General features: G+C 43.2%; 2 protein-coding genes across 2 annotated transcripts; one reads left to right on the top strand and one right to left on the bottom strand.

Moving 5' to 3' along the window:
* Nucleotides 1-726: 726 nt before the first annotated feature.
* Nucleotides 727-18,056, top strand: LOC126542086 (protein FAM219A-like). Its single transcript, XM_050189091.3, has 5 exons — nucleotides 727-1,226; nucleotides 1,918-2,002; nucleotides 6,812-6,905; nucleotides 7,913-7,996; nucleotides 14,571-18,056. The coding sequence occupies exons 1-5, from the start codon at nucleotides 1,077-1,079 to the stop codon at nucleotides 14,755-14,757; spliced, it is 600 nt and encodes a 199-aa protein (XP_050045048.2). The 5' UTR covers nucleotides 727-1,076; the 3' UTR covers nucleotides 14,758-18,056.
* A 5,380-nt stretch (nucleotides 18,057-23,436) lies between these two features.
* COX5A (Cytochrome c oxidase subunit 5A) lies at nucleotides 23,437-27,369 on the bottom strand. Its single transcript, XM_050189096.3, has 4 exons — nucleotides 27,222-27,369; nucleotides 26,409-26,647; nucleotides 25,686-25,834; nucleotides 23,437-23,549 (listed from the first exon to the last, which is right to left on the bottom strand). The coding sequence occupies exons 1-3, from the start codon at nucleotides 27,298-27,300 to the stop codon at nucleotides 25,688-25,690; spliced, it is 465 nt and encodes a 154-aa protein (XP_050045053.1). The 5' UTR covers nucleotides 27,301-27,369; the 3' UTR covers nucleotides 23,437-23,549; nucleotides 25,686-25,687.
* Between the last annotated feature and the right edge of the window lie 447 nt (nucleotides 27,370-27,816).

The raw sequence follows: 27,816 nt of genomic DNA, 5'->3' as shown, positions 1-27,816 counted from the left end.
CATTATTCTGTACCGGCTCAAGAAAAATGAGGGTGGTATGGTCAATCCTTTGAAATCTTTGACAGTCTTGCACTTATGTGCAAGACTGTCAAGATAGTCGGTTAAAAATGTTGCAGCAGGGCTTGTGCGCAGGGCAGCCGCAGTACTGGACTTTTATTCTGAACTACATTATGCACTGTTTTGTTATGCACCAATGTGATCCATGTGTAACCAACCACAAGAACACATCACATTTTGTGTTGCCATAGTTCTGAGTACTGGAGACAGTAATAACGCTCGAAATTCAGAAATTAGAAGACATGAAAAAATTTTAGAAGTGCATGGTGTGTTCTGGCTGGATCAGGGTCCGTATTCTGAAACGACTACTTTCGGCTGTACTATCGCCTTGGCCACGCCTTCACCATCGGCATGCGCTGACTGGCTGTTTTAGCAAAATTGGATGAGTTGTTTGGCTGTTTGAGCACTACGTCATCCGATTTTGCTCAACCAGCTGCTCAACCAGCCAATCAGCGCGCGCCTGACGGCGATAGTATCGCCGAAGTGGATCATTTCAAAATATGTACGGCGGTTTGGCTTTTCTCCCCCCTTAAAGCCTACGACGTCAATGTACCTTCATCTAGACCGTTCGTACGTGTCGGAGACAGTCAAGTACGTGACATTACAAGTTTAGCTGGTCCAAGGCGCAAAAGTCGTCCTCACGCAAATTGAATTTGGCGCCAATTGCCTTACCTGACGTCAGTGAAGGAGTCGCAATCAAAGGCTAGCGAAGCTAATCGTCAAAAGAAGCAATCATTACGCCGTCTTATCGGCTCAAATTGGAAGGTTTATTCAGTGCACAGCGATCATGTCTTCCTCGCACATTCACCCTTGCCTTCAGTATGCTGTCAGGTGTTCCGCGCAAGCTGTTGTCGAGGCTGCAGGCAAAGCCACCCGTCTGCAATGTGTTGATGCGATGCCTCCGTAGCTTCGCGGTTCGAAAGCGTTGATGTGGGTAGTTTAGCATAGCGAATGTTACAAAATGAGGTATTACACGTGCAACCGAAGGCTAAACGCCTCTCGCTAGCGGCCTTGGAACCATGGAAGACAGCGGGATCGACAGTGATTCCAAGACGAACAGCTGTAATGGTGGCGATCAGCCGCAGCAAGATCTACCGGTTCCTGTGAAGACATTGGATGGCTGTGAAGCGGACATGAACGAAGCAGAAGGCGCTGAGAAAGAACCACAGGCTTGTAGATTTGCATCTTTACCGTAGCTTAAGTTTGTTTGGGTGTTACCCTTCACCATTTCCTAAACCTTCGACGACGCACCACAACACACGAGGACGCTGGCAGTAACCATCTGTCCTAGTCGGCGTGTTTTCTTGTTTAATTTATTCATTAAGCATTCCTTAAAAGCCTAAAAAAAAGTAAAACATGTGCGGTCTCGTAGTGCCTAGGAGAAAAACAAATTAATTTCTTGGGTATTCACGCGACGTAACGACGACGTTTGTATTTCTTATTCATTTAATTAGACATCTAAAAATTAAGTAACGAAAACGCAGTCGCGTTTACGACTTCATTTTATTTGACCCCTGATAGTGCTTTTCGCGGTTACTCTAACAATAAGCAGACGTGTTCATTTGTCACCGCTACATCCGCGAACACGTTTGCATTTTAAGATCCTCCGAAACAAATTCATAACAGACCATCGCACGGCTGTCATCGGCGTATTACGTTTTGACATTCACGTTACATTGCCGTTCTGACGATTTGTACAGCAAACTCCTTTGTCGATTTGCCCAAAAACTACGGCCTTAAAAACTGGAGCAAACAAGCAGTGGCGAAGGCAAGATATCCAGCTAGGTTCTCATAAATTAGCTGATCTTTACGATTTACCCGTTAATGAAGGCGTCCATATGCATCTCTGCTGCGTTGCAGGAGGCACCGCCAGAAGAACCGCATAAGACGCCTCAGGAGCAGGCTGCATCAAAGTCGAGAGCCCTTCAACTTCATAGACGATTAGGTATGTCATCACATCACATGCATCATTTGACGCCTTCTCTTCAAAACGTTAAGGTAAAGAAAGCAAATTTATTGGCGGCAACACATAGTTTGTAGTGCAAAAGGTAACAGGAAAGGAAGAACAGCCGAACAAAAAGAATAACTCGTATAACTAGCTTTATTTAGTGAAAAACGTGTGCATATATTCAACGCCTTTATGCACAGATCCAAACAGCGCGACAACAGGTAATGCCTGCAACCCAAAATGCAATTGCACAGCCATATCAAGAAATTGAGACTCACTCTTGTAAAGCAACATGGAAGGCTCACTGATGCATAAGCCACCCTTCTTAATATATGCTTCAATTAGCTTCCATGCCCTCATATCATGGCTTCTTTCGAGAATGCGCATGCCCTCAAACTTAAGTGCACAGCCGCATGAGCCACACTGGAAGGGTAGGGATAAAGCAGTTCTATTCTTGATCGAGAGGACATGTTACCACGTTTGGTCATTAACACACCAGCTAGTTTGGCCAATGTGTGTCTTGCCACAGCTCAAAGGTATTTCATATACCACACCTACAATGCTGCGCAGATAGGACCTAGCGTGCTTCTTTTTGCATGTCAACTTGACCTTCTTTGTCAGAGTACGGCCATGAAACCTCAACAACTAGTTCGGTGCTGAAAACACCACAGGCACACTGTGCCTGGTTGCCATCCATTTCAGGTTGTCGGCTATCTTATGCACGTAAGACAATGCCTGCGGTCTTCTTTTGGGTGGAGTCAGGCCTACTGCCACAACCTTTCAGCCTTGACAGCTATGTACCAACTACCCCAACCTAGTTTATTTATTTATTTATTTATTTACAATACCCCTAAAGGCCCTCGAAGGAGGGTATTACATAGGGGGGGGGGTGTTACAAGAAAAGCAAGTGTACATTCAGGCACAGCATACATAAAAATAAAAGCACTTACAAGACATTTTTTCTTTCGTTCAACAAGGCAGTGTAGTCATCATAATGAACCAAGAAACCAAAAAAGAAGAAAAAAAAAGCAACGTACGTAAAAACATCAGGAGCAAGCAACAAATCACAAATGAAAAAATTATCAGGAAAACACTTAATAGAGAGTTTTAGAATAGGGGCCCCAAACGTTTTGGGGCCCCAAAGAAATAGCGTCGAAGCCACTGCGCATGCGCGAGACGCAAACTGCGTTTGGGTTTTGCGTTGGGAACGCTATTTCGCCGATTTAGCGGGAGCTCAAATAGCGTTCCCAAAAGCTTTGCGTCAACAAACATGGCAGCACCCATCGAAGCGACGGCTCTAACCTAGCACCAAACTGGGTTCGATTCGCGGTAATGCGTGAAGTTCGCAAGCTAGGAGAAGTGACTGCAGTTATCGCTTTCTCTCAACTAGCGTCTGTTGTGAAGATTGATTCATTAGATGCCGCTGATTCCGAATTCGAGTGTGGATTTTATGGCTCGTAGGCCTAACACGGCTAAGCTTGGCTGGTGAAGGCACGTAAAGTTGGTTTTGTTGCTCCAAACCACGACCTACTGTATAAAGTAGGTCGTGCTCCAAACTAAGCACAACTAATTGTTTGCTGCTTGAAGAATAACCTCTAAATTGTAATTAAACGCGAATACATGCAAGTCAAAATTACTATTCATATCATAAGATGGTATATTTTATTTAATTATTTTTAATCGTTTTTCTTAGACGCCGTAGTGGCGCTGTCAGCGCAAGACGCTATCTGCAAACGCAAATCCCTATTCTAAAACTCTTCACTCCTGCGTGCCCCAACGCTAACATCCGCAAAGCTCTTTGGGGCCCCAAAATATTGGGGCCCCTATTCTAAAACTCTCTAATAAGGAAACAACATTTTAACAGCTCATCACAGTAGTGCAAATTGTTTCCTTAAATTTGGTTATGTCAGTTTCCATGGCTATGTATGAGGGTAAATCATTCCAATCGATGATAGTGCGTGGTACGAAGGATTGAGCGAAAGTTGATGACCGACACAAAATGCGTTTCACTTTGTTAGGGTGATCGCGGCGAGGAAAGATAATCAGCGGTGACTGAAAAAAATCATCACGAAGTGAGGAATGGTGGAAAATGTTATGAAATAGTGATAAGCGAGAATGTTTTCGACGAAGGCTCAAGGATTGCAAACCGGCACGATTTTTTAAAGATGTAGCGCTGATGAATGTTGAATAATCTGAAAAAATGAATCGAGCAGCACGGTTCTGCAGGGCTTCAAGGTTAGAGGCTAGATATACCTGATGGGGATCCCAAATTGCCACAACATATTCAATTTTCGGGCGAATGATTGTGATATACGCCTGTTTTCGTACGAGTGGTGGCGCTTGCTTGAGGGTTCGTTTAAGTATTCCAAGAGTACGGTTAGCAGCTGCCAGGGTTAAATTTATATGGTGATGCCATGTTAGGTCAGACTGGAAATGAAGGCCAAGATATTTGTAGGAAGTGGAAGACTCAATCGTGCTGTTATTAATGAAGTAAGTGTTTTCAATTCGAGACTTTCGGCCGTTAAATGTCATTAACTTGGTTTTAGAGATATTAAGCGACATTAGCCATTAGCCATTAGTTCTTTGCTGGCTGCAACATAGAAGTAAAATATATCAATATATATTTTTTTTAGATGCGGCAAGGTTTATGTCTCTTTCAATTGTTGGTATATATGTCAAAGTTGCACAATTTTATTGCGAGGCACCGCAGATTTTACCGAAGGAAAGGCAAGGTGATAGAATGATGCTTTGTGCATTTTCCAGTGAGTCCACATAATCAGAGTAATTGAACTCAATTTATTCAGCAGTCAGTTGATAATGTTTTTTAAAAATTATTGTTAAAGAAATTGGATCACCAACACGAAGCACATGCACAAGTTAATTATTGGCTTCAAGCATTACACAAAAAGAAAAGATATCCATTCACCATAGCCAACGGAACACAGCATGTCAAACACCCTGTTAAACATGATAGTGCATTTAGCAGAGGGGTTGTATACGGGAATATTCAGCTGATTACAGTGAAATGGAGCAACTTTGAGCATTCAGGGGGTTCAACTTACGTGGAACACAGCATTTGTGGGTTTTAATACTTTCGCATTAAAGGCAAACTTCATCCACTTTGGATCGACAGTGATCAGCCCACATATTCTAACAGAAAATTGGGCTGATCCTGAAGGCATTGCGGTTTAACACAGCGTTTCAATGCGCTAGCTGTCACGAGGAAAGAAAGTGAGAAATTGGCAAGTGACGCCAAACATTTCCAAAGGGGGACTTTACTGCGAGAGAAGCATGTGTGTGATTGTGGCCTAATGTTCAGAGCATTCGGCTGCTGGCTGGAAGACGGATGCTTGATGCCATCAACAATCATGCATTTCTTTACAGCATTGTAAGTGGACTTCACCCGCTTTGGAAGTACCTAACAGAAAACTCGAGGTTTGTTGAGCGCACGTGAGCACATCGCAGTGTGCATGAAATCACAAGTTTGTTACAGACACAAGGTATAGAAACGTCACTTTGATAAATGAGAATGTGCAAGGTTGCCCGTTACGCATGAGCTGTCAACACATCACAATCATCGCAGCTTAAGTATGCAACAGCATACTTGGAGAAGTTGTGGTGTTAAGTTCTTGCCTAGTTCATATTTTGTTGCCACCACCGGGCAGGGGATGTATTCTCGCACGATCACTTTCGGTGATACTATTACCTTCGCGCGATATAGCACTTAACCACCCAATCAGTCATCTGATTTTGCTCAGCCAGCCAATCAGTGTGCACCTGATGGCCAAGGCTATAGTATTGCCAAACGTGATCGTCCCAGAATATGTCCTCTGGACTATGAAAAGCAAGTTGTGTGCCCCAACTTGTGTACCGTGACTGAAGGGGATATCAGACAAAAGGCGGGTGCATACATAAATTACAGGCTTCTTGAGCACATAAACAACGTAAGGGTAAACGAAATTGTCCGGCTGCCTCTGCATTGCAGCAAGTGTGGGTGTGAACCAGTTTTTCATGACACAACCGTGCTAGGCCATGGAAAATATCAGGTTGTTAGTTGGTTGAATTAATGCGCATTATTGAAGTGGAAAAAGTGTGTGAGCATTGCCTCGAGGTACGTGGCTTGAAAAGCAATGGGACTACTCTCCCATTTCACTTGATATCTACTGTTTTTAACGTGACAGTCATCAGTCAAGCTGTTCTGAATGCATTGTCCTGCACCTGCAGAACATCGTTGTGGATGATACTTTTTCTTAGTAAATTTTAGCTGTAAGAGCATGCCTGTCTCATGGCTGCCTCGCTGCGTTTTTTGATTTTGCACTTGCTTGCTATTCATGAAAAGGTCTGCTCTTTCGAAATGAAAGCATGTCTCAGAAGAACGTGAAAAAGAAGAAAAAGAAAGAAAGATGTTCTAACAAGTAGGAAAGGCTAGTTGTGTGGTACAGAGTGAGACATTGCAAAAGGCTTAGTGGAGTGCACAGTCAGTGCAGTGTGTATAAGTGTTGCCTCCTGCTTCTCTGTTATTTGTTTATTATTACCTTTTTCTGTCTGTCTGTAGAGCAAGCAGTATCACCATCACTTCCATTAAGGAAGCTCATTCACATTTTGTTAAGTAGTGCTTATTGATTAATGCTTGATTGAGAAAGTGCTTAATTGTGCGCATCACATTGTTCTGCACTGTAAGCTGCATGTGGGGGCACAGATGCCCATAATGATTGGAAGAAAATTAATTAGGCTGAATCCAATTTTTGCTTGCTCTCTCTCTCCATGTTTGTTGTACTGACTGCTCTATTTTTGCATTTTTCTCAGAGCGGCACATACAGCAGTCAAAGAAAATTCGGCAGCAGACACGAAATGCGTGCATCGACACTCAGCCCAAAAAGACACTCCTACCACGAAGCAGGTAAAGTATGCTCACATTATAGCCCACAATAGTCATACTCTATGTCACAGTGCCCATTCAGTGCAGCTAAGCTTACCTTAGGAAGCATGGGAAACAGCAGAAAAAGAGATGTAAGTGCACTGACACTTAGAAAGACACAACACAAGCGCTATGTTGTGTCCTCCCTAGCCTTGGTCCAAATTTTTGTTGTGCCGTTGTCCATGTCTTCTTAGATGAAGCAGCTAGCCCAACATCACACCTTCTTTCAGGTAAATTATCAAATTAAATCATCAACCGAGAAAAAAATGAGGACACTTTCGCACTGTACCAACTGGAACTGTGCAGGAAGGGGATGAAAGAAGAGACAGACAACACAAAGTCATTGGAGCAGCATTGTGTGTTCCCGTGTGCCTAATTCACTTCTTCCTTTTGGCCTGTTTCTGTACTGTTTCACTTTAGATGCAAGACAAACTAACACAGCCCTTCTGAATTCTCTTGTGTTTCTCCAAGATGTTTGAAAGTGCAGTTACCTTGTCTGCAGATACAAACAGTGCTTGCGCTGCATATGGCAGGGTCCAGGGTCTGTGTTCTTGATTGCTTAACTTTCACACCATTGACAATATCTATTGGCACTCCAATACCAGAGGTCTAACCTCCATCAAGGTGTACCAAACAGGTTCCCCCACAGTGCTGCCATTTCTTTCTTCATACAGGCATATTACTAAAATAGTATAGAAATTGGCTTCGAACTTGCTAAAAAGATTTTTCCGTGGAGAATTTCAGGAAGAAAGATCAGTCATGGTAAACTTGTCTTTAACTATTTCTTTCATATGTCTTGTGCATTATGCTTTCCGTTTTCAATATGCCTGAACAACTGGCCTAAAGGAACACCCTTCTAAAGTTTATAGATCTGTTTGTCAAAAAACTGAGACTTGTTTTTTTTTTTTTTATTATTGCGCGATAAAACAGCATCAAAATTACATAGTGCACTGATACTTTTTTATTTTATTTTTTTCTCACATGAACAGGCTTCCTGTGCCCAACAAAGGCCAAGGGTCAACTGCTCAGCCATCAGGAGACACTGAGCCTTTGGTTACATGGAAGTCTGACAGGTGAATGGGCTCTGTTGTCACTTCTGTGAAGTCTTTACAACCCAAGTTTTGGCCATTTTAGCTTCAGTCAGTGGGCTTTGACCATAAATGTGCTTTGGAGTGTTAGCACTTGCACTGTGCACTCACTAGTGAATGTATAACAGCAGGACCTCACTGAAGGCCCAACTGCAACAAAACATAATTGGCCCTTGCGCCATAACAAGCCATACATCGTCATCAAAATTACAATCACTTGTTTACAAATGACTGGTGCTATATAACATTCAAGCAATCTTGATAAAGCTGCAGGGCTAATGATTTTCTAACTTTCTCATTAAGAACCTTTAAATCGCACATAAGCAGATGATGTGTGCACCTGGTGCTTAGTGGTTATGATGCAAATCACAGCACGTTGCCTCTGAGATTTTCAGTGTGCCGTGAGTTTGCTGCGCTCTTAACCTTCTGGGTTCTGTTTCATTTACATTAATCAATAATGGCCATGTTCTTCCAGTTTCTATATTCATTGTTGCAAGCTATTTGTGACATGTCGACTCTTACTTCAAACAAAGTTTTGTACTGAGACTGCTCTATATATACACTTTCTGAAACTAGCCTTCTTATGCAGCCAAAGTTTGATTGGAGTTGGCCATTTATGTATTAATGTAAAGCATTCTTCGGCTCCTCCTAGGAACTTTGAAGTTAATTCTCGTCTTGTCTTGTTTTCGGTCTCTTCTATAAAAAGAAAATTCAAGTTTGCTATAGTTTTCCTATAGTTTCCTATAACACAGCAGTCCGATGCTATATCTGTTAGGCTATGATTGTGTGCATCAACGTACCTAGGGCCCCCCCCCCCCAACCCTGAAATTAAGCGGCATACCCCCCCCTGCCTGCCTACTCCACCACTCCTCACACACATTCATAACGCGCTGACAAATCAATCTATTCGGTGGTCAACATTTTGCTCCTTTACAGCGAGAGCTGTATATGGCTAACCTTACATAGTTTTTTCCCCATCCGTCAACAGAAAAAATCTTCATGTGGGTTGATCCTGGTGACAGTGAAAAAAGGGACGAAGCTGAATGGCACATACCCCTGTGGGCTCAGGAACCTGTAACGCGCCCTTCGAAACCTTCGGGATGGGCCCACGTATGGAGAGTGCTTAACGCCTGCTTAACCTCCGCCATGGGTCAGCCTGGCATTGCACTACTTTTGGATGGACCCACGTATACGAAGTGCTCAACGCCTGTTTCACCTCCGCCGAGAGTGCGCCTGGTATTGCACTACCTTAGGGTTCGGCCAACATAGGGGGAGTGCTTAATGCCTGTTTACGCTTCACCTCCTTAGCGGGTCGGCCCGGCATTGCGCTACCGTTGGGCCGACCCGCGGCGGAGGTGAAGCACTTTGCTTTTCGTTTGAGAGCTTTGACTTTCATCAGCTCTTGTTGCCATTCCATCTTCACAGAGTGGAATGGTAGTCAATTTTTTCACTCCTTTTGGATGGCGGTAGCTATCGGCATCTCCTGGGGTGTGAAGGCCAGCTTTCTCATCGATTCGGTGCCCGTGCAATGAACTCGAGATGAGTTTAGTTGTCACCATCTATTCAACGATCATGCGCATCATTGTTGCTTTGTTAGTTCAACCTTTGTTTAGACTGATCCAGGGACCAGGAAAGGGATTCGGTTCATAGTCAGCTGGTCTGTATGCTCGTGAAACGAGTTGCAGCCGGAGAAAATGCCAGTTGCGTTAAACTTTACCTTTTGCTTCATTATTTCCTCGAGTGACGGCTCGCCACGACGCTAGCAGATACACCCGTGATATGGGTTAGATAGGGTAAAAAAATAAAATAATTCAAAACAGCATCCATCATCAGACCCTGCAATAACTGTTAAAACCATAAGCAGTATGATTGTTACCCATTACCTCGTCTGGCTGTTCCTTAGTTGTACAGCACTTTTCGTGCAAAATTGGCAACCGGAAAGAAGTGCCGCAAGGAGTTGAGAAATTAAGCGATCTACTAAGGGAGAGAGTCAAGGCAACAGCCAATCAGGAAGGAAAAGCAAAAATTAACAAATTTAACCATTGTTCATGAAAATATTTATGGATGAACATCTCTTTATTTAAAAAGGAAGTAGAGAAAACGCTGCCGGAAGTGGAGAATGATTCCGTGTGTTTTGGATTGAGCTTCTACAGCTATCAGTGGAGCCGCCTGACATAGCCACTTCTCTGCTGTGCTAATGTGAGTGTTTCTTTAACCTTCCGCGGTGTGCGCAGTACGTCTAGAACTGCAGCGTCCTGCACTCTACGCAGTTGTACGGGACTGGTGACCACGCATCGTTAGGCAACTTCCCAAATAACAACATGAGTCTGTTTTGGCACTTAAATTGGTAGAGCAGTAAATGAGGGATCCAAAATAACTGCAATTGTTCCGCAAACATATATATTTCTCTATAATTCTTCCAGGGCTAAATAAGAAAGCTGTACTAGAAATCTTTATTTTATACTTTCCCTTGTTTACTTGTTCTTGGCACCGTTCTTCCTGCGCTTCTGTCATGCGTGAGTCCATTTGATGTGGCTCCTTGCTTGCCAAGTAAAGGAGAGGTGTATCTCACAGGCATACCTGTGAGGTACACCTTATTTCTATTCTCTTCCGCGGGTTTACGTATGCTTATGGCGAATTGTGGGTATTATTCACATTTGTACTAGTAAAGCTACCTCCCCCCATCTCATTTGCATAGAAAGAGTTACCTTGGGTTGCCCCCCCTCCCCCCGAAAAAGAAATCCTGGGTACGTGCCTGGTGTTCTCGTGCCAATGCCAACTAGCTCTTTGATACAACTGGCGTGTGCGTCATGTCACATAGCACGAGTCCCTGCATCAGTTTACCTCTGTCCTTCCCGTGCATCATGGCAGGTAGCTCTTTCAGGCTGTGTGTTAGACTGTGCCGCAGGCACGTACCCAGGGGGGGGGGCGGGTGGGCCCGGGCCCCCCCCCGAAATCAAGTGGCATACCCCCCCCCCCCCCCCCTCCCCACCCACGCCACCACGGCTCACACATTTCTAAAGCGCCGCCAGATCAATGTTGAGACTTGGCAGCTGTTCATCGGTCAGTATTATGCAGCCTTCACTCCTTTTAGATGGCGGTAGTTATCGGCATCTCTTGTAATATGCAGGACAGTTTTCTCATAGATTCCGCACCCGCGCGATTAACTCGAGATGCGTTCAGTTGTCACCATCTATTCAACCGTCACGCGCATAGCTGTTGATTTTGTTAGTTCAACCTTCTTTGTTTAGGCTGATCCTGGGACCTGGAGAAGGATGCGGCTGTTACTCAGCTGGTCTGTACTCTCATGGAACGAGTTGCTGCCGGAGAAAACGCCAATTGCGTTTAACTTCTCCCTTTGCTTCATTATTTCCTTGAGTTACGGCTCGCCGCGACGCTGGCAGATGGTCGGAGCCATATACACGTGATATGGGTTATATAAGGTGGGGAAATAAAATAATGTGAAAGAGCGTCCATCATGAAACCCTGCGATGACCCTTAAACCCATAAGCAAGATGACTGTCGCCCGTTACCTCGTCTGTTTTTCCCTAATTGTATAGCACTTTTCGTGCAAAATTGGCAACCGGAAACAAAAATCGCAAGGAGTTGAGAAATTAAGCGATCTACGAAGGGAGAGAGCCATGGCAACAACCAAACTGCAAGCAAAAGCGAATAATAAAAAAGTTAACCGTTGTTCATGAGAATATTTATGGATCAACATCTTTTTATTTAAAAAGGAAGTAGAGAAAACGCCGCCGCCGGAAGTGGAGAACAATTACTTGTTTTGAATGACGCTTCTACAGTTATCGGTCGAACCACCTCACGTAGCCGCTTCTCTGCTGTGCTTATGTGGGTGTTTTTCTAACCTTTCGCGGTGAGCGCAGTACTTCTAGAATCGCAGAGTCCTGCGCTCTACGCGGTTGTATGGGACTGGCGGCCGCACAGCGTTACGCAATTCGCGGAACTGTCAAAACTGATCAACAAGGCGAAAATAAGTGATATTCGAAACTATAACATGAGAAAGACTGAAGAAGCCGTAAAAAAAATTAACGCAGCCTGAAATCAGTAAAAAGGAAACCTGGCATAGGACAAACCGTGATATATGCACTAAAGGATAAGGATAATATCATCAGCAATCCCGAAGATATAGTAAAAGCAGCGGAAAAATTCTAAGCTGACCTGTATACAGTACCCAGAGGAGTCACGATACCTCACTTAGAAACAGTAATGAAAAGGATACAGAAACTCTCCTATAACTAGCGATGAGGTCAGAAGAGCCCTGCAAGACATGAAACGATGAAGAGCGGGAGGAGAAGGTGGAATAACAGTCGATTTAATCAAAGATGGAGGAGACATAATGCTTGGAAAACTGGCGGCTCTTTATACGAAGTGTCTATCGACTGCAAGGGTCCCAGAAAACTGGAAGAATGCAGACATTATACTAATCCACAAAAAAGGAGACGTTAAATAATAGAAAAATTATAGGACCATTAGCTTGCTCCCAGTATTATATAACATATTTACCAAGATAATCTCCAATAGAATAAGGGCAACACTGGATTTTGTCAACCAAGGGAACAGGCTGGTTTCAGGAAGAGATACTTTACAATGGATCACATCCATGTCATCAATCAGGTTATCGCCAAATCTGCAGAGTACAATAAGCATCTCCATGTGGCTTACATAGATTACGAAAATGCATTTGATTCAGTAGAGATACCAGCAGTCATAGAGGCACTACGTAATCAAGGAGTACAGAACGCTTACGTAAAAAGCTTGGAAAATATTGCTACATGCGTGTGGTATTTGTTTGTTTGAACGAGGCGCGTGGGCGCCATCACTCCAAAAAAGAGGAGGAAGAACGAACTGGGCTCGCGCTGTGAATCTAACCGGTCAGCGCTGCAACCGTTGTTGTAAATATAATCTGTAAATAGTTTCTCGTCTTACTGACTCGTCCTTCGCGTAAGAATATCTACAGAGGTTCTACAGCTACCTTAATTCTACACAAGAAAAGCAGGGAGATACCTATAGAGAAAGGGGTCAGACAGGGAGACACAATTTCTCCAAAGCTATTCACTGCGTGCTTAGAAGAATTCAAGCTATTAAACTAGGAAGGCTTAGGAGCAAAGATCGATGGCAAATATCTCAGCAACCTTCGGTTTGCGGATGACATTGTTCTATTCAACAACAATGCAGACGAATTAAAACAAATTATTGGAGACCTTAACAGAGAGAGTGTAAGAGTGGGGTTGAATATTAATATGCAGAAGATGAAGATAATGATAAATAGCCGGACAAAGGAACAAGAGATCAGGATCGCCAGTTGGCCACTAGAGACTGTGAAGGAGTACGTTTACCTAGGTCAATTAATCACAGGGAACCCTGATCATGAGAAGGAAATTCACAGAAGAATAAAAATAGGTTGGATCGCATACGGCAGACATTGCCAGCTCCTGACTGGAAGCTTACCATTATTATTGAAAAGTAAGGTGTGCAATCAGTGCATTTTGCCAGTGCTGACATATGGGGCAGAGACTTGAGAGCAAGTTAAGGACCGCGCAAAGAGCGATCGAACGAAGATTGCTAGGCATAAAAAGAGAGCGGTTTGGATCAGAGAGCGAACGGGTATAGACGATATTGTAGTTGACATCAAGAGGAAAAAATGTAGCTGGGCAGGTCATGTAATGCGCCGGTTAGATAACCGTTGGACCATTAGGGTTACAGAATGGGTACCAAGAGAAGGGAAACGCAGTCGAGGACGACAGAAGACTAAGTAGAGCGATGAAATTAGGAAATTCGCAGGTGCTAGTTGGAATCGATTGGCGCAGGACAGGGGTAATTGGAGATCGCAGGGAGAGGCCTTCGTCCTGCAGTGGACATAAAACAGGCTGATGATGATGATGATGATGATGGAGGTGGTGGGCCCCCCCCGAAAAAAAATCCTGGGTACGTGCCTGCTGTGCCGTCAGGATCAGCCCACATTCCCCAGTCGTTTTCTCGTAGCAGATAATGCTATGAAGACGCTGTGCGACATTATACGGTCTTCGAGATCAGCCCTGGCTGTAATGGAACAGGTTTTAGTGTTTCTTTACCAGAGTTAACTCAAAACTTCCATCATACTGTCGTCATTTTGCATCTGTCGCTACACACAGGCTCATGCCACACACAGAATTGCTTGCTTTACGTAAATATGTTGGTCCATCTGGTAACACGTTGAAGGACTCTGAATGATGCTGGACAGTCACCTACCCACAAAATGGTTTGCATAACATCTGAGTCCCGCAGTACATGAGATCTGCATAATTTTTTCCCCAGTTATAATGCTGCAGCAGGCCAGTCCATGTAAAGCTAATAGCATGATTTACACTATATGCTTCCTTTTTGGGTGTGACATTTTTATACTGAATATGCTAGAGGGAAGCTAAGTCAGTGGGTCTCAGTTTTGAGTGAGAGAGTCCTCCAGATCTGGTTCATCAATTAGTATACATGAAAAGCTTGTTTGATTTTTATTCAGCTGGCCATTTAAATGAAAACCATGTTTTCTGTCATTTCATTACAGTGAAGAGGATTTCGAATTTCAGCCCACTTCTAAGGCAGCTGCCCGTGAAATCACTCAACAGCTGATTAGAGATGGGTATGATCTTGACCTGACCCCTGACGATGATGATCTGGACCTTATTCCACCAAAACCACTGACTCAGAGGTGTTCCTGCTGCAACCCATCTCAGACATGCTCCATTATGTGACCAGCTGTTGTTAATTTGCTGACAGGATTATTTCTATGTGGAAAAGACAATCTTTTTTTGAAAGGAGGCCATGGGGTACAGGTGTGAATGGATTGACTGTCCGGTTTAACATTCCATATTTTTTTTCTGCTGCTGCTGCCACTAGCTACATTCGTGTTGTTGCAACAGCTATAGTGGATGAACTTGTGATGTACCGTGATGATTGTTGCATGAAATTGCACAAAACTCTAAATTTTATTTGCTGCCTTCCTCCTAGTCACCAGGGGATGCTTAAAATCTCAAAGCTGTTATTAGATGATTCCACAATGTTCAGTGGCAGGCATTGTGTGAGCCTCATTTCTTTTAACTGCCCTCCACTTGCCAAGGGTGTGCTTCAAGTTTTTGGACCCTGCCTCCTGAACTGGCTCATAATGTGCAATTTATTTAATTGCAAAAAATTGTGGAATCTCTCCATTTGCAATTCTGTATATAATGCCCACTATGCTTTACTAAGACATAAAATTCTACTATATGTGCTGTGATACATTTGTTCAGCATTGCACTTGAATAATGGTATTGCACGGAAGATTGGGCAGTAGAAGAACCTCGCTTGTTATAAGGGCGACCTATGTCTGTGGCCGTATGGCACATCCTCACGCCCACAATTTTAGATTGCGTAGCAAATTGGTCGCAAATTTTGCCACCAGAGGGAATGACACAATGATGCATTAATTTTTAGGAGCCGATAAGGTGATTTGTGCCACGTTACTGAAGTGCTTATAGCCCTGCACAGCTAAATTCGAATCGGAGAGTAGTATTAGAGTCACATGGATGTGAAACCTTTGTCAGCAGTTTTTATGAGACAAAGGCTTTCTATTTTGCATCAGTCTTTCCAATTACCTTTGAACACATGAACCAAGTTGTCGGGTAGCACAGGCTAAGCTGAAACATTTTGCATTTTACTCCCGATTTCTGCTGTAGTCAAGGTTGTGTGTGTTAGTCAAGGCATCATCGTGGCGGAATCTTCACAGTGCCAGCATTGTTTAATGTTAGTAGAAAACATTTCAGTGCCAAAACAATTTTTACACCAAAACTAAAATATTGCTTGATGCTCCTTTCTTGCCCTTAGTAGTGCCATGTAAGTTTAGCGAGTGATTTCCTATGTGGACATCAGACTGTTTGAACTCAACTATATTTTGATTTTGATTTGACATTTAAGTCAAGTGGCACACGAAATTATGTGCTTTAAATATTTGATGCTGGAACCCGCACTGCTAGTTTGAGAAAGCAAAGTTTATCCTCATTATTCTGCTACAATTGTGCTTGAATTGAATAATCTGCACTTCCTTAAAACCATGCATTTATCGATATTTGGTACTCACGAAATGTTTCATGACACTCATTATGCTTGCACTTACGAGTGTTAGCCAAAAGAATGGCCCTTCACATGTGTGCATAGCAGCAAATGTCACCAGTCTTTGCCATTAGCAGTTCATTCACACATAAAAAAAATCAACCTATAGTTCTCATTACTGTAGCGATCAGTTTTACTGATCTGTGCAGAACAGCTTTGGTTATGAGAATGTAAGAGTAACTTGAAAAGTTACTCCTGGATGTGCTAAAAATTTGTAAAATGATGCGATTCTGTGTATACTCATTGCACTGGTTGTAACGACAGGATCTGTGCACGGCGCTAACATTGTTCTTATGAAGAGTCTGTTTTATTATTCTGACACTCGGTGACACTACAATTGCGAGTTGATGCTTGTGCATGGCATGCTTTGTTCATGTGAGCTTCATCAGTATTGTATTGCTTCAGAACATTTCCATTTACTCTAGTCATTGCCTTATACGCAATTTACTTGGCCACCTTGGACGCACATGTTTTTACGTAACTGTTATGCATTAAAAATGTGGTATTTCGATGTCTGGTGCTGTGAATTGTGGGGATGCTCGACTCCTACATGTTTCCTGACGTATGTCTTCCCTGCATGGCTCTCACATCTCATGTTCAGCTTCCTCACACAGTACCCACATGTGACGGGGGAAGTTGGTGTTGTAGTCATGGAGGAACGAAAATGATAGGAGGGAGCATACTGCAATGTGATTGAAGCCAACCTCGTGGCCCAACACATGTTCACATGTCAAAGTTCGCGGTTTTAGTGTTCCCGCCCTGCAGGCAGAGCCATGGCAGGGCAGATGAACAAGCGCACACCGAATAAGAACTACTGGCATAGCTACTCGGAACAAACGTCGCAGCAAATTTTGATTCTTGCTCCGTGATCTTGACCCAAGAGGTGACGTGTTGGGCCACCACTGCGGCTTCACGGAGCGTTCGCTTGCCAAGGCTGGTTGCATGACGTAATGCTCCCTCCTGTATTTTTCCTTCCTTCATGGTTGTAGTTATGCAGCTGCGATGCAAGGTGGTGTACATGTTCCTATGTGAGTGTCACTTGATGGCATTGATAACCTGGGTGCGAGCGTAACCTGCCTCCTTCTCCTTGGCTTCGCATTGTTGGCACGCTCATAGGCGTGCTCTCAGGGACTAACCTGCAGGAGGCTTCTCGTTCGGTCTTGGAGTATGGCACCGGCTCGGGCAAACACTATTGCGCACATGTGATTTCATTTGCAGAATTGCAGCTGCGAACAACTTTGGTGTAGGACACAGGCAAGCAATTCCTCAGTATCCTTGCATGGTGAGTCGAACGTCAGTTTCTCAGTGCGTCTTCATTGAGGAGCTATTCCTTGTATGTAGCTCATCTAGCGGTCTTGTTGTATAGGAGGAGCAATAAATGCTCTTTTTGTATGTTCGCACTGCTGTGGTATGTGTTCTTTTTACCAAGATCATTCCAGACCCCCATAATGTCATTGCCGACAATGGTCCCAATCCAATATGCCTATGCTGTGATAATACAGATCTTCAGGGTATCTTCAAAGGATAAAAGTGTTGCCAAAGCAAGCCTTTTCATTCGTTTGGTGCACCAATTACCTGCTCAGATGTAATTTGCTGAAGACATGTCAAGACATGTAGATGTGGCTTGAATATCAAAGCTAAAGGCTAAAAGCAAAATATAAAGTCTTGTTGACTGGCTGAACAGAAATGTTGCACACATGGTTTAGATTTTCACTTTGCCATGTGCGTGTGCAGCATGTGATATTTATGGAATAATTTGCTGCCATGGAGGGTTACACTGTCGCTAAGTGGAATGGTAATGGTAAAGTGGAATGTTTTCCATAAGGCTGTTTCTGTCATAATTAATAGCAGGAGTATGTACATACCTGTGCCTCTGAATGGACATTAAAGGCAAAAATTGAATCAATTTGGCAGTGTTTGATTATCCTTCTGGAAACCTGCCAAGATTTATGCTGGGAGATTGATCTCGTTGCAAAGTAAGTCGGGAGTCGAAGGACTGCAATTTTTAAACAAATTCAAATTGCCTGCACTGATCGGAGTGGGTCATGTAGGATCCATGAGCTGCACTGGCAAGTCACGCCTGTGCAAGGAGAGTGCTGCAAATGGTAAAGTTAGCGGGCTGAAGTTAAAGATTCCACATTTTGTTATCATGCGCAGAATATCTTAAAGACATACTGACACATATTTTTGAAGTTGTAGAAACTCTACCACATGCTTTTCACACATAACGAGATGACACTTAGCTAACATAAGATACAGTGAACACTGTCTTAATTTCGTGCTGCAGTTTATGTCGAAATGCCAGACCTGGTGTCATCAACATTATCATGACTTCTATACTAGTTGAGAAAACAGTCAGCATAATCCAGAGACCTTGCCAGGAGCACCGCGGAGGTTGCTTTTAAATATAAAAATATTTCTCTCTCTCTCATCACATCCGTTCCCTAGATGCCAAAACCGAAACTGGCTCCTAGAAACAAGTATTGTAAATTATTTAAGATGCTCTCATGCTTGCCGCTACTCTTCCTTGCGTTTAGAGGGCTTGGAATCTTCATTTAATAAAAAATTCTGGTGGAACCAACCCATCTATGATGACTGTCGATGTTAATGCAATTAGCAGTCAAGAAATGTAGCCACAAACCATATTGCTGTATACATCTTTATTCACAATCTGTAGCGGTGGAAATGGGCAAAGAATGTTAATCGCATTAATACACGCATGCGCCACAGTGCCACCACATACCACAGTGTTTAATGGAGAAATCTCCACTAAACGCAGCCAGTTTTGTCGCGCCAGTCCCCACAGACCACGGCTTCTACACCTTTGGACGCTACAAAGAAAGTTTTACTAAACACAGCCTCCGGACTGCAGCCAGTTTTGTCCTGCTGGCACTGTAGTATTAGGGTTAAGCATATCCAACTTCAAATTTGAAGTAGCATCGATGAAGCCGGCCCAGAACCAAGGGCGTTTACTGCCCACAAGCGCGGCCTTATAACTGCCAGCAACAGTGACGTCATGAAGCGCCGTGTGCAGTTCATCAGTTTGCCCCACATTCTGCACTCCATGCTTGCACTGCAACAGAATTAACTACATCATGACTGCATAGCTGTCTATTTCAGGTGTCGGCTCAACGAGCAGGTGTTCTCAGTTGGACATGCACCTGTGGAGTGTGCTTGCAGCAATTGAAGGGCACTATGAAGAGGTCAGACAACGGCAGACCAAAAAGTGCGTTAAGTATTGAAAGAATGCTAATTGCATTAGAATGGCAAGTCAGAAATGTCATGTCGGTACTCCTTTAAATGATTGTCAAGGCAAGGCAGCAAGAAGAATGGGCCTGGTGGCAGGTTTGTCACCCCGTTTTTAAGGAGATGCTCATATATTATTCACATAGCGCTGATGGAGCAGTATGAACAGGTAGCATCGGTAGGTTCTTCTGTAGACAAGTAGTTATATGTCGTGGGATTTTCAGAACAGATGCTAATAGAAGGAAAGCGCAGTACAGGCTGGCAGAGAACTAGGTGGTGCGATGAAATTAGGAAATTTGCAGGCATAAGATGAGGTCAGGCGACACAAGACAGGGGTAATTGGAGATCGCTGAGAGAGCCCTTCGTCCTGCAGTGGACATAAACAGACTGATGATAACGTCGTAGGAGCTAGTGTCACATCTTAAATGGTGGTGTCGATCTTGTCTTATGTTTATGTTAATTTTACTGTTGCAAGAGCTGTGTTCTTGGCATTGTTGACACCTTGAAGGGCTAACTAGGGTATGCTTGAATATAGAAATTTCTGAATTGAATGCGAATATCCAGAAAAGTGACCTTTGAATATCAAGTTGAATAATGAATATCATCTCATTTATAAACTATAAAGGTTGTGAGAAGGCTTATTTACATCATTTGGTGCACGTCAACTTGGCTTATGAGAAATAACTGAAACTTAATTGTATCTGGCACACCATCATTATGGCAGCAATCGAAACGGGAACAGCACATCACCAGATGCATGTAGGGCGTATTCTTGAAGGAAACATTAATAAATAAACTGGTTTGCTTAAATCAAGAAATCAATATTGTAAGCTGCCCAGAGGCAAAGCATTCTTATTGAGCTCTGAAACTGATGCCTCTGAGCGACAGTTCTGGCTTTTCTGCAGCAGAATCATTCACAGGTCTCCTCTTGCATCTGTCCTTTCCCCAGTAGACTGCAATAAGTGCAGTTATGTCTTAAATTCAAACAGAAATGATTATTAATGCGTTGGCATTAGGAGTGCCAAAAAGGAATAAAAGTGTGTGTGTGAAGTGTGCATAGCCAGTCATGCGGCATGCATTATGTGCGTGTGTTATATAGAATGTTTCACTTAACTTGAACTAAGGAGTTTAATAAAGTAGTTGACTGCAGCTGAATGAAACCAACGACATGCGGTCGTTGGTCACAATAGTGCTGCAATACGACAACGTATGAGCACAGTCACATGGTTTTATTTCATATTTTATGGTCTTTCATTACACGCCGACCCCTCCTCCCCCCCCCCCAAAATCACCACGTAGCATGTACATTGGTGCAAAAAATTGAATCGGTCTTTTCTGAACGCCTGCTAGAACATAACAAAAGGTTTTGACCTTAAAGTGATTAATTTTTTTCATAATTGATCAGATAATTAACTAATTAAGTGTAATATAAAATATGTTTCGAGGAGCACCACATGATGGCAAACCATATATTGTTGGTTTCACCCAGCTGCAGTTAACCACTTTCTTAAAACCTGTGGATGAAGTTACGTGAAACACCCTGTGTGTGTAAATGAGAAGAAAGGGGGTTTACCGAGGGGCCCGATTTTTATTAGCCATATCATAAGAAGCCAACAAACACTGACACCAAGGACAACATAGGAGAAATTACTTGTGCTTTATAAATGAAATAAAGAAACGATACATTATATGGAAATTAAAGTGGATGAAAAAACAACTTGCCGCAGGTGGGAACAGAGCCCACAACCTTCGCATTTCGCATGCGATGCTCTACCAATTGAGCTAGTGCAGCGCCGTTTCCCCATCCACTTTCTTGGGTATTTATGTGTCCTAGTAGAAGCCTGGGAGTGTTAGCCAGCGCCACCACTCACAGACCTTGGCGGCAGACGTGGAACGTCCTTTTCGCCGCAGGCGTCACGAGAACGTGATCAGTTCGGGTGAAAGCAAATGGTCAATAAACCTACACATGCTACCTGAAAGCCTCAATGTTGCCAGATTCAAGACCCTCGTTATGTAATAAACGAGAAGAGGGGGTTAACCGAGGGGCCCGATTTTTATTAGTCATATTATGAGAAGCCAACAAACACTGATACGGAGGACAACATAGGGGAAATTACTTGTGCTTAATAAATGAAATAAAGAAACGATAAATTAATTCAGATTAAAGTGAATAAAAAACAACTTGCCGTAGGTGGGAACCAAACCCACAACTTTTGCATTTCGCGAAGGTTGTGGGTTAGCTCAATTGGTAGAGCATCGCGCGCGACATGCGAAGGTTGTGGGATCGGTTCCCACCTGCGGCAAGTTGTTTTTCATCCACTTTAGTTTCCATTAATTTGTCGTTTCTTTATTTCATTTATTAAGCACTATTTCCCCTATGTTGTCCTTGGTGTCAGTGTTTGTTGGCTTCTTATGATACCCTGCGTGTGTGTGTATGGCCCAACCGTGCAGTCATTTGCAGTTCGCTCCTTGAAGATGCGTAGGACTTGTGACGAGTAAGCTCCTGAACAGCACCTGACACACTTTGCAAAGTGGTCAATGCAGTTTAAATCATGGATCTGGAACCTTAAAGAGGTGCTGAATTTTTGGACAACTTCAAATAGCAAAGACATTTCGTATCTGTACACAAGTAGTGCTAACCTTTTACTTGACTTAATGTGCTAACTTTGTTGCAGACTAATTGGTTCATACTGAATGAGTAACATACTACACAATATGCATGGAGGGTGGAAAGAGGTCTGCGCTCTGCCTCATGTATTTTTCACAGCGCGTTAGTTTAGTGCATGCCTTTAGCATCTCTTAAAGGGACACTAAAGAGAAAGATGATTTCTTCTGCATCAGTAAATCGCCTTTCTACGACGCCAAAAACACGACTCTTACCATGATAAGACACTTGGTAAGCCAGAAAAAGCGCACAAACAAAAGGGTAGCCACGCCTTCTTCAAGTTCCCGCACCTGGTCGCTGTGACGTCATGGATTTTGATGGCATGTTCTAGAGCCTACTAATTATATATAGCGGTACAGATTGACTAAATTGTGTTCTAGAGGAACCAAACATTTAACATGGCAAGTTTCGGGAATCTTTACTCAGCCAACGCGGCCCAAATGCGATAACATACTTTGGGATCCCCGACGTCACACTGACGTACTGGCGTCAGGGTTTCAGCACGAAATTCAAACACTGATACTTCAACCTTCATTTTCTCATCTAATAATCAAAATATTTTGAAATGACTGCCTGCAGGGTTCTCATACAATGCTTTATTAGTCTAAACTGATTTATTGTTTCGCTTTAGTGTCCCTTTAAAGAATGCTGCTGTTTACAGCCACAAACCGCACTGTAAGCATGAAATGCTTTGGCTACACCTCAAATCTTGCTTTATCCTTTTGCTTTTCACCATGCGAAGAGCTGGTCATCACATATATAACTCTACTCATGAATGCGTCTTTAACCACCACTTCAAATTCGTTGAGGTTTGCTGTGGCCGTTACTCAAAACTACTGCCATCACACTGGCTGTCAGACTGATAACTGCATTGTGCCAGAAACTACAAACCACATAGACCTTTCTAATTTTTTTTATTCATGCCCGTTCTGCATTGCTGCTACTCAATGTTGGGATAAGCGAATTTCCCTTGCAGCTGACGTGAAGTCTTAATAATACTCCTAAAAAGTGATTAACTTTTAGTTATGTTGCAATTGGGTGCAGATTTGCATGCTTTTTCCAGATGCGGAAAGTTATTTAGCGGCGTTAAAAGCTTCATTGGAACAACAAAATGGGGATATCAACCTTTTCAGTGGTGACAGACCCTCAGCGTTGGGAGTCCTTTCCTCAGCTATTATAAAACGAACACAATGGTTTATATTTAGTTGTGCAGAAATGAAAAATAACAGGCAAATGCTCTCTTGGTGTGGTCCTCGCATTGCTGTCTTGCAAAAGGAATGACAAAGAACATGGTGGGACAGTAACATGGAAATGTACTGGTACATCAGTGACGCTGAAGGGGTTAATGAGAACATAATAAATTGCCAGTCAGAAATGGAGAAACTCTCGCCAGTGCTTCATTTATTTTGTTAAGCCTATGCAGCAGAAACAAACAATCTTGCAGACTACGCCATGGGAGGTACCATCCTTCCAGCACACAGTCCAAACCTGTAAAGCAACAGAAGATGTAATTAATAATTGGTGATATTTATTTATTTATTCAGGAACTTGCATCGCCCAGTAGGGCATTATTTTAGGAGAGTCGAAACAATAACCAGAACGACAACATGGAAGCAAAGAGGCACAGTTGTCACTTGAACATTCATCTGAAGTAGGCGTCTTGCAAGGATGAGGATACATACTTGTGGGAACATCAACACTTGCATCCAACTGATTCCACTTGCTAACCATAAAATCAAAAGGGAAAAAATGTGCTAATTCATCTGCAGGACATCTTATTTCTTTAACCATTTTAGCATGACCATTTCTGTACGATATGTAGTAGTTGCTCATCATCTAGAAACTTAATACCGCTTTCATCATGAAAAGTGCGATGGAAAAATTTTAACTGAAAATTTTCCTTTCCAGGTGCATAGCTTTCCAACCTAGTTCAATCTTAATGTTAGTTACACTGGAATTAAGGTTACATAGTTACAACTGGCAAAGCATGCAGCACAGTTTTGTATGTGTTCAAGTGTATAGATTAGCGCTTGGCCATGAGGATCGCATAACGGACCACACAGTCAAAGCCTTGAAAGCAAGAATTTAAAGTGCACTGAAAGAGATCATACTTCCACTGCATTCCTGTAGTAAGACAGCATCACTAGATTAAGCAGTTAAAAAGGCCACACCAGTGTGCTTTCTTCAGAAATGGGTTGCAAGCAACTAACGGACAACCTGGGCAGATGTTTTGATAATTTGTGCACATTTTTAAAACGGCAACTGCAGAGCAAGCTTGCAACCTACTCAATTTTCAGCATAGCATTGCTGGGCAATGGAACATCTATATTAAATGCGATATTAAATGCATTTATTTGGCTACCCTAACCCACTGTGGTCCATCTATACGACTTCAATACGATGACCATGTGAAAAAAAAAAAAACTGTAGCCCCTATGAGGTATCGAACCCAGGCCTGCAGTGCAGTATGAAGTATCTATCCTTGGCGCCACACTAACAGTTGGGAAGGGGTATGGCATCCGTGTGACAGTAGCGTGAAAGAGCATTGCCACCCTCACGCTATCACAATGTAGATGTGCATGCATGGCTTGTGCACGGAGGGTTGGAAGGTCTCGAAAGATGTGCATTGTGTTTGGCTGCAATAGTGACGAAGCCAAACAGACACACTCCGCTCTATCAGCTGTAATGCAAGTTTAATAAAGGGTCTTTGCTGTGTGAATGCTCTTGCATAACTTAGATAATCAACGCAGATGGGCTCCGCCAGAAATATTATGTTGCACAATAACCATTGCTGTTATTGTGGCAGAAATGGTGATAAATTGATGGTGTCCACTTGAATGGCATAACCGTGGAGAACACATTGTGGTCAAGGTTACAACTCAATTGGCAAAATTAAAAGCTAAGCAAGCTAGTCCAAAGAGCACAATGCATATAAAGCTTGTCTTGTAGAGCCGGCAGCATTGCAACAGTGATACCAACTGCTGTCCTAACTTAGCAGTGGCATATAGCAATGTGCCAATTTCTGTTTGTCGTTCACAGAACTAGGCGTGAAATGTGGTGCGCGTTGCATTCAACTCTAGTCAATTCAAACTCCTATAGAGACAGACGTTTTCTTCCATTATTGGAAATTATATAACATATCAAGACAGCATTAAGAGATACACAGATATACACACAAATAATTTTGTACAAAGCAGAAGAGTTAACTATTGGCCGCCACTAGGTTCTGTTGTAGGCAGAAGAGAAAAGGTCACTGCACACACACATGCAAGATATCAGAGCTGTGAACCTGCAGTCTGGTTGGTGGCACCATGTGTACGGAGTGCCTGCCAACTTGCACATCTCGATATCAAACACTGGCCCTTTTTGACTCTTCTTTCCAAAGAAGTGTTTTTGCCAGCCTATTTAGTGGCACTGCTCTGCCTTTGGAAGTCTGGAAGCTTAATTTTACCGTCAGCTTTTAACCGTACTTCTCGGTGCACTAGAAATGCAGTGGGTCAACACATCTGATGTTTTGAGGGTTGCTCGGAGAAACCAGAACTTCAAGCTATTGGCGTTTGAATCAACACGAGTGGAATGTGCACAGAAACTGCAAGAAAATGGCTGCAATCCTGCGTGGCTTACCTCTACGTCTCGTAGTCCAGGGGCATGTAGTACTCTGGCTTGTCGTAGCCTAGCTCCTCGGGGGTGTTGATGCCCAATTCGGTGAGCGTAGGGCGAATCTCTTGAAGGATGTATGGGTAGATCTCCTTCACCTTGCTTCCACACTTGTACTGGATGGGAATGATAAATTTGTGGCCACCAGAAGCAAAATGTTTATGGCTGTCTGTATCAAGCTACAAAATATACTTTGATGACGATATGTATGGGGCTTTACGGCGCAAGGCCCAGTAAGAAAGACTTCAACACAGATACAAATCAAATTCGAGGAAGGTATGGCACTCCAAACACAGGGTATACACGTGTTGTCGCTTACCACACAGTCTATAACATGGCATTTGTACCGAAATATTTTCCCTGTTTGTGTAATGTTTCACTGCAAAAACATTTTCTAAAGTTGCAATGCCACTTTTGAGACTAGAATGTGCCCTGGCACAAGATCGACAAGAGGCTCCGAAAGGTGCTAGCTTGATTACGTGACATTTATCAATTTCACACAGACACACATGTTCATTAAACGCCGAATCTCAAGACCTGGACACGTCAAACGTCGCACAAGTAACTTGTGAAAGCTCGAGCACCCTGGAGAGGTCTATGGGAACAGCTTTCATTGAAGAAGCATTAATCTGATCAGTGACTGCAACAACAGCACACAACTATTGGTCTATTCGCGACGCTCGAGCTCACCTGAATGGACTCTAGGAATCGAACAGCCAGAGCGAAGTCGTTGAGCCGTCGACAGGCCTTTAGCGCGGCGATGACGATTTTGGGTTCGGGCACCACGTCGAAACCCTGGAGGTCGTTCATGGCCTTGCGGATCTCCCAGCCGTCAATGTCTTTGCGGTTGAAGTACGCTTCGTAGCGGGCGTCGAACTCCTCATCAGTCTCCTGGCTGTGCTTGGACATCTGCCGCGCAGAGGGAATTGCTAGAAAATAAAAAAAGTTAGAAAAAAAAGTCAACATAATACAGCTTTTAATTAATCGGACACACCGAGTAACGCCTTCGTCTTTAGCCGCAAGAATGGGAGGCTTCATGACACACCAAGTCGCCGGCGGGCAGTCGGCAATCGATTATGTATACACAGGTCCTGTGAAGGTCAAGTTGTTAGCATGGGGAAACGAAACTGTCAGCATTACCGAACGTTACCGAATATATTGGGCAAGAAATGCAGAAAATAACACATATTGCACACGTTCAGAAAACGCAAGATCTTGGATTGGAAACGGCACTCCGCGAGCCGGCGTAGCACGCATACTACAAGCCAAGGTGCAAAATAACAGCCAGCAAGGCCCGCTGGCACAAATCTGTAGCGGGAGAGGCACACGACGTGAAGCACGCTCCCGAGGGGATGACACAAGGGGTTAAATTCGGGCATTTTCAGCGTTCTCCTCTCAATGATAAAAACGCGTACTGAAACCGTGCACACCACAGTCAGGGTTAGCGGCACTGAACGCAACATAAAAAGAATTCGACGTCAAAAACTAACATCGTGTTCGTACCAATTGGAAGAACTGCATTTTTTGGTATGGTGGCGGCTCGTAGTGCATTCACACCGGAACGGGCAAGCACCGCAAACATTTTGCACGAAATAGTTCACTTCGACCTACACCGTTCCTGCCTCTCCTCTGCTAGGACAAGTGACGTCACGCCCATTGTGGTATGGAGTAAAATGCACCTGCGCTAAAGCTTTTCCTTTTCTTAAAAATAAAACACCATACTATACGCAAAAATGGTCAATTAATCTAATAAAATTAATAATATTTTATTGCAAATAGCGCATATGGTAACACAAGTTATTGTGTAACGATCTCAAAAATGAACCGAAACCGAAACAGTATTTTAAGTGAGCGCCTGGAGCGCCTAGCTCGGCTGGCTCGGCATACTGGAGTTTTTTTTTTTTTTTTGCCCTGTACTAGATTTTGTTGTGCTGAAAAAAAGAAAGAACAAAAAAGAAGCTAGAAATTAAAGAAAGCTTTTACCCGAGTTTCTGCTTTCTGTAATCAACCGAATGCTTCCTATTTTTCCTAACACTGATTGTTGCGGCTTTTCATCGGATTTTATTATTTTTAAAGTCAACGAGCTCTTAAATAAAGA

The sequence above is a fragment of the Dermacentor andersoni genome, chromosome 2 (genome assembly GCF_023375885.2).
Source record: "Dermacentor andersoni chromosome 2, qqDerAnde1_hic_scaffold, whole genome shotgun sequence".
Lineage (NCBI taxonomy): Eukaryota > Metazoa > Arthropoda > Arachnida > Ixodida > Ixodidae > Dermacentor > Dermacentor andersoni.
The sequence above is the reverse complement of the archived record's forward strand: the minus strand, read 5'-3'. Positions and strand labels throughout refer to the sequence as shown.

Excerpts from the sequence above, each read along its gene's own strand:
- COX5A (XM_050189096.3), bottom strand. The coding sequence starts at position 27,300 with ATGTTTGCGGTGCTTGCCCGTTCCGGTGTGAATGCACTACGAGCCGCC. Across the intron at positions 26,648-27,221 it reads AAATGCAGTTCTTCCAATTG|CAATTCCCTCTGCGCGGCAG; the intron begins GTACGAACACGA and ends TTTATTTTCTAG. Across the intron at positions 25,835-26,408 it reads GATTCCTAGAGTCCATTCAG|TACAAGTGTGGAAGCAAGGT; the intron begins GTGAGCTCGAGC and ends ATTCCCATCCAG.
- LOC126542086 (XM_050189091.3), top strand. The coding sequence starts at position 1,077 with ATGGAAGACAGCGGGATCGACAGTGATTCCAAGACGAACAGCTGTAAT. Across the intron at positions 1,227-1,917 it reads GCGCTGAGAAAGAACCACAG|GAGGCACCGCCAGAAGAACC; the intron begins GCTTGTAGATTT and ends GCTGCGTTGCAG. Across the intron at positions 2,003-6,811 it reads TCAACTTCATAGACGATTAG|AGCGGCACATACAGCAGTCA; the intron begins GTATGTCATCAC and ends CATTTTTCTCAG.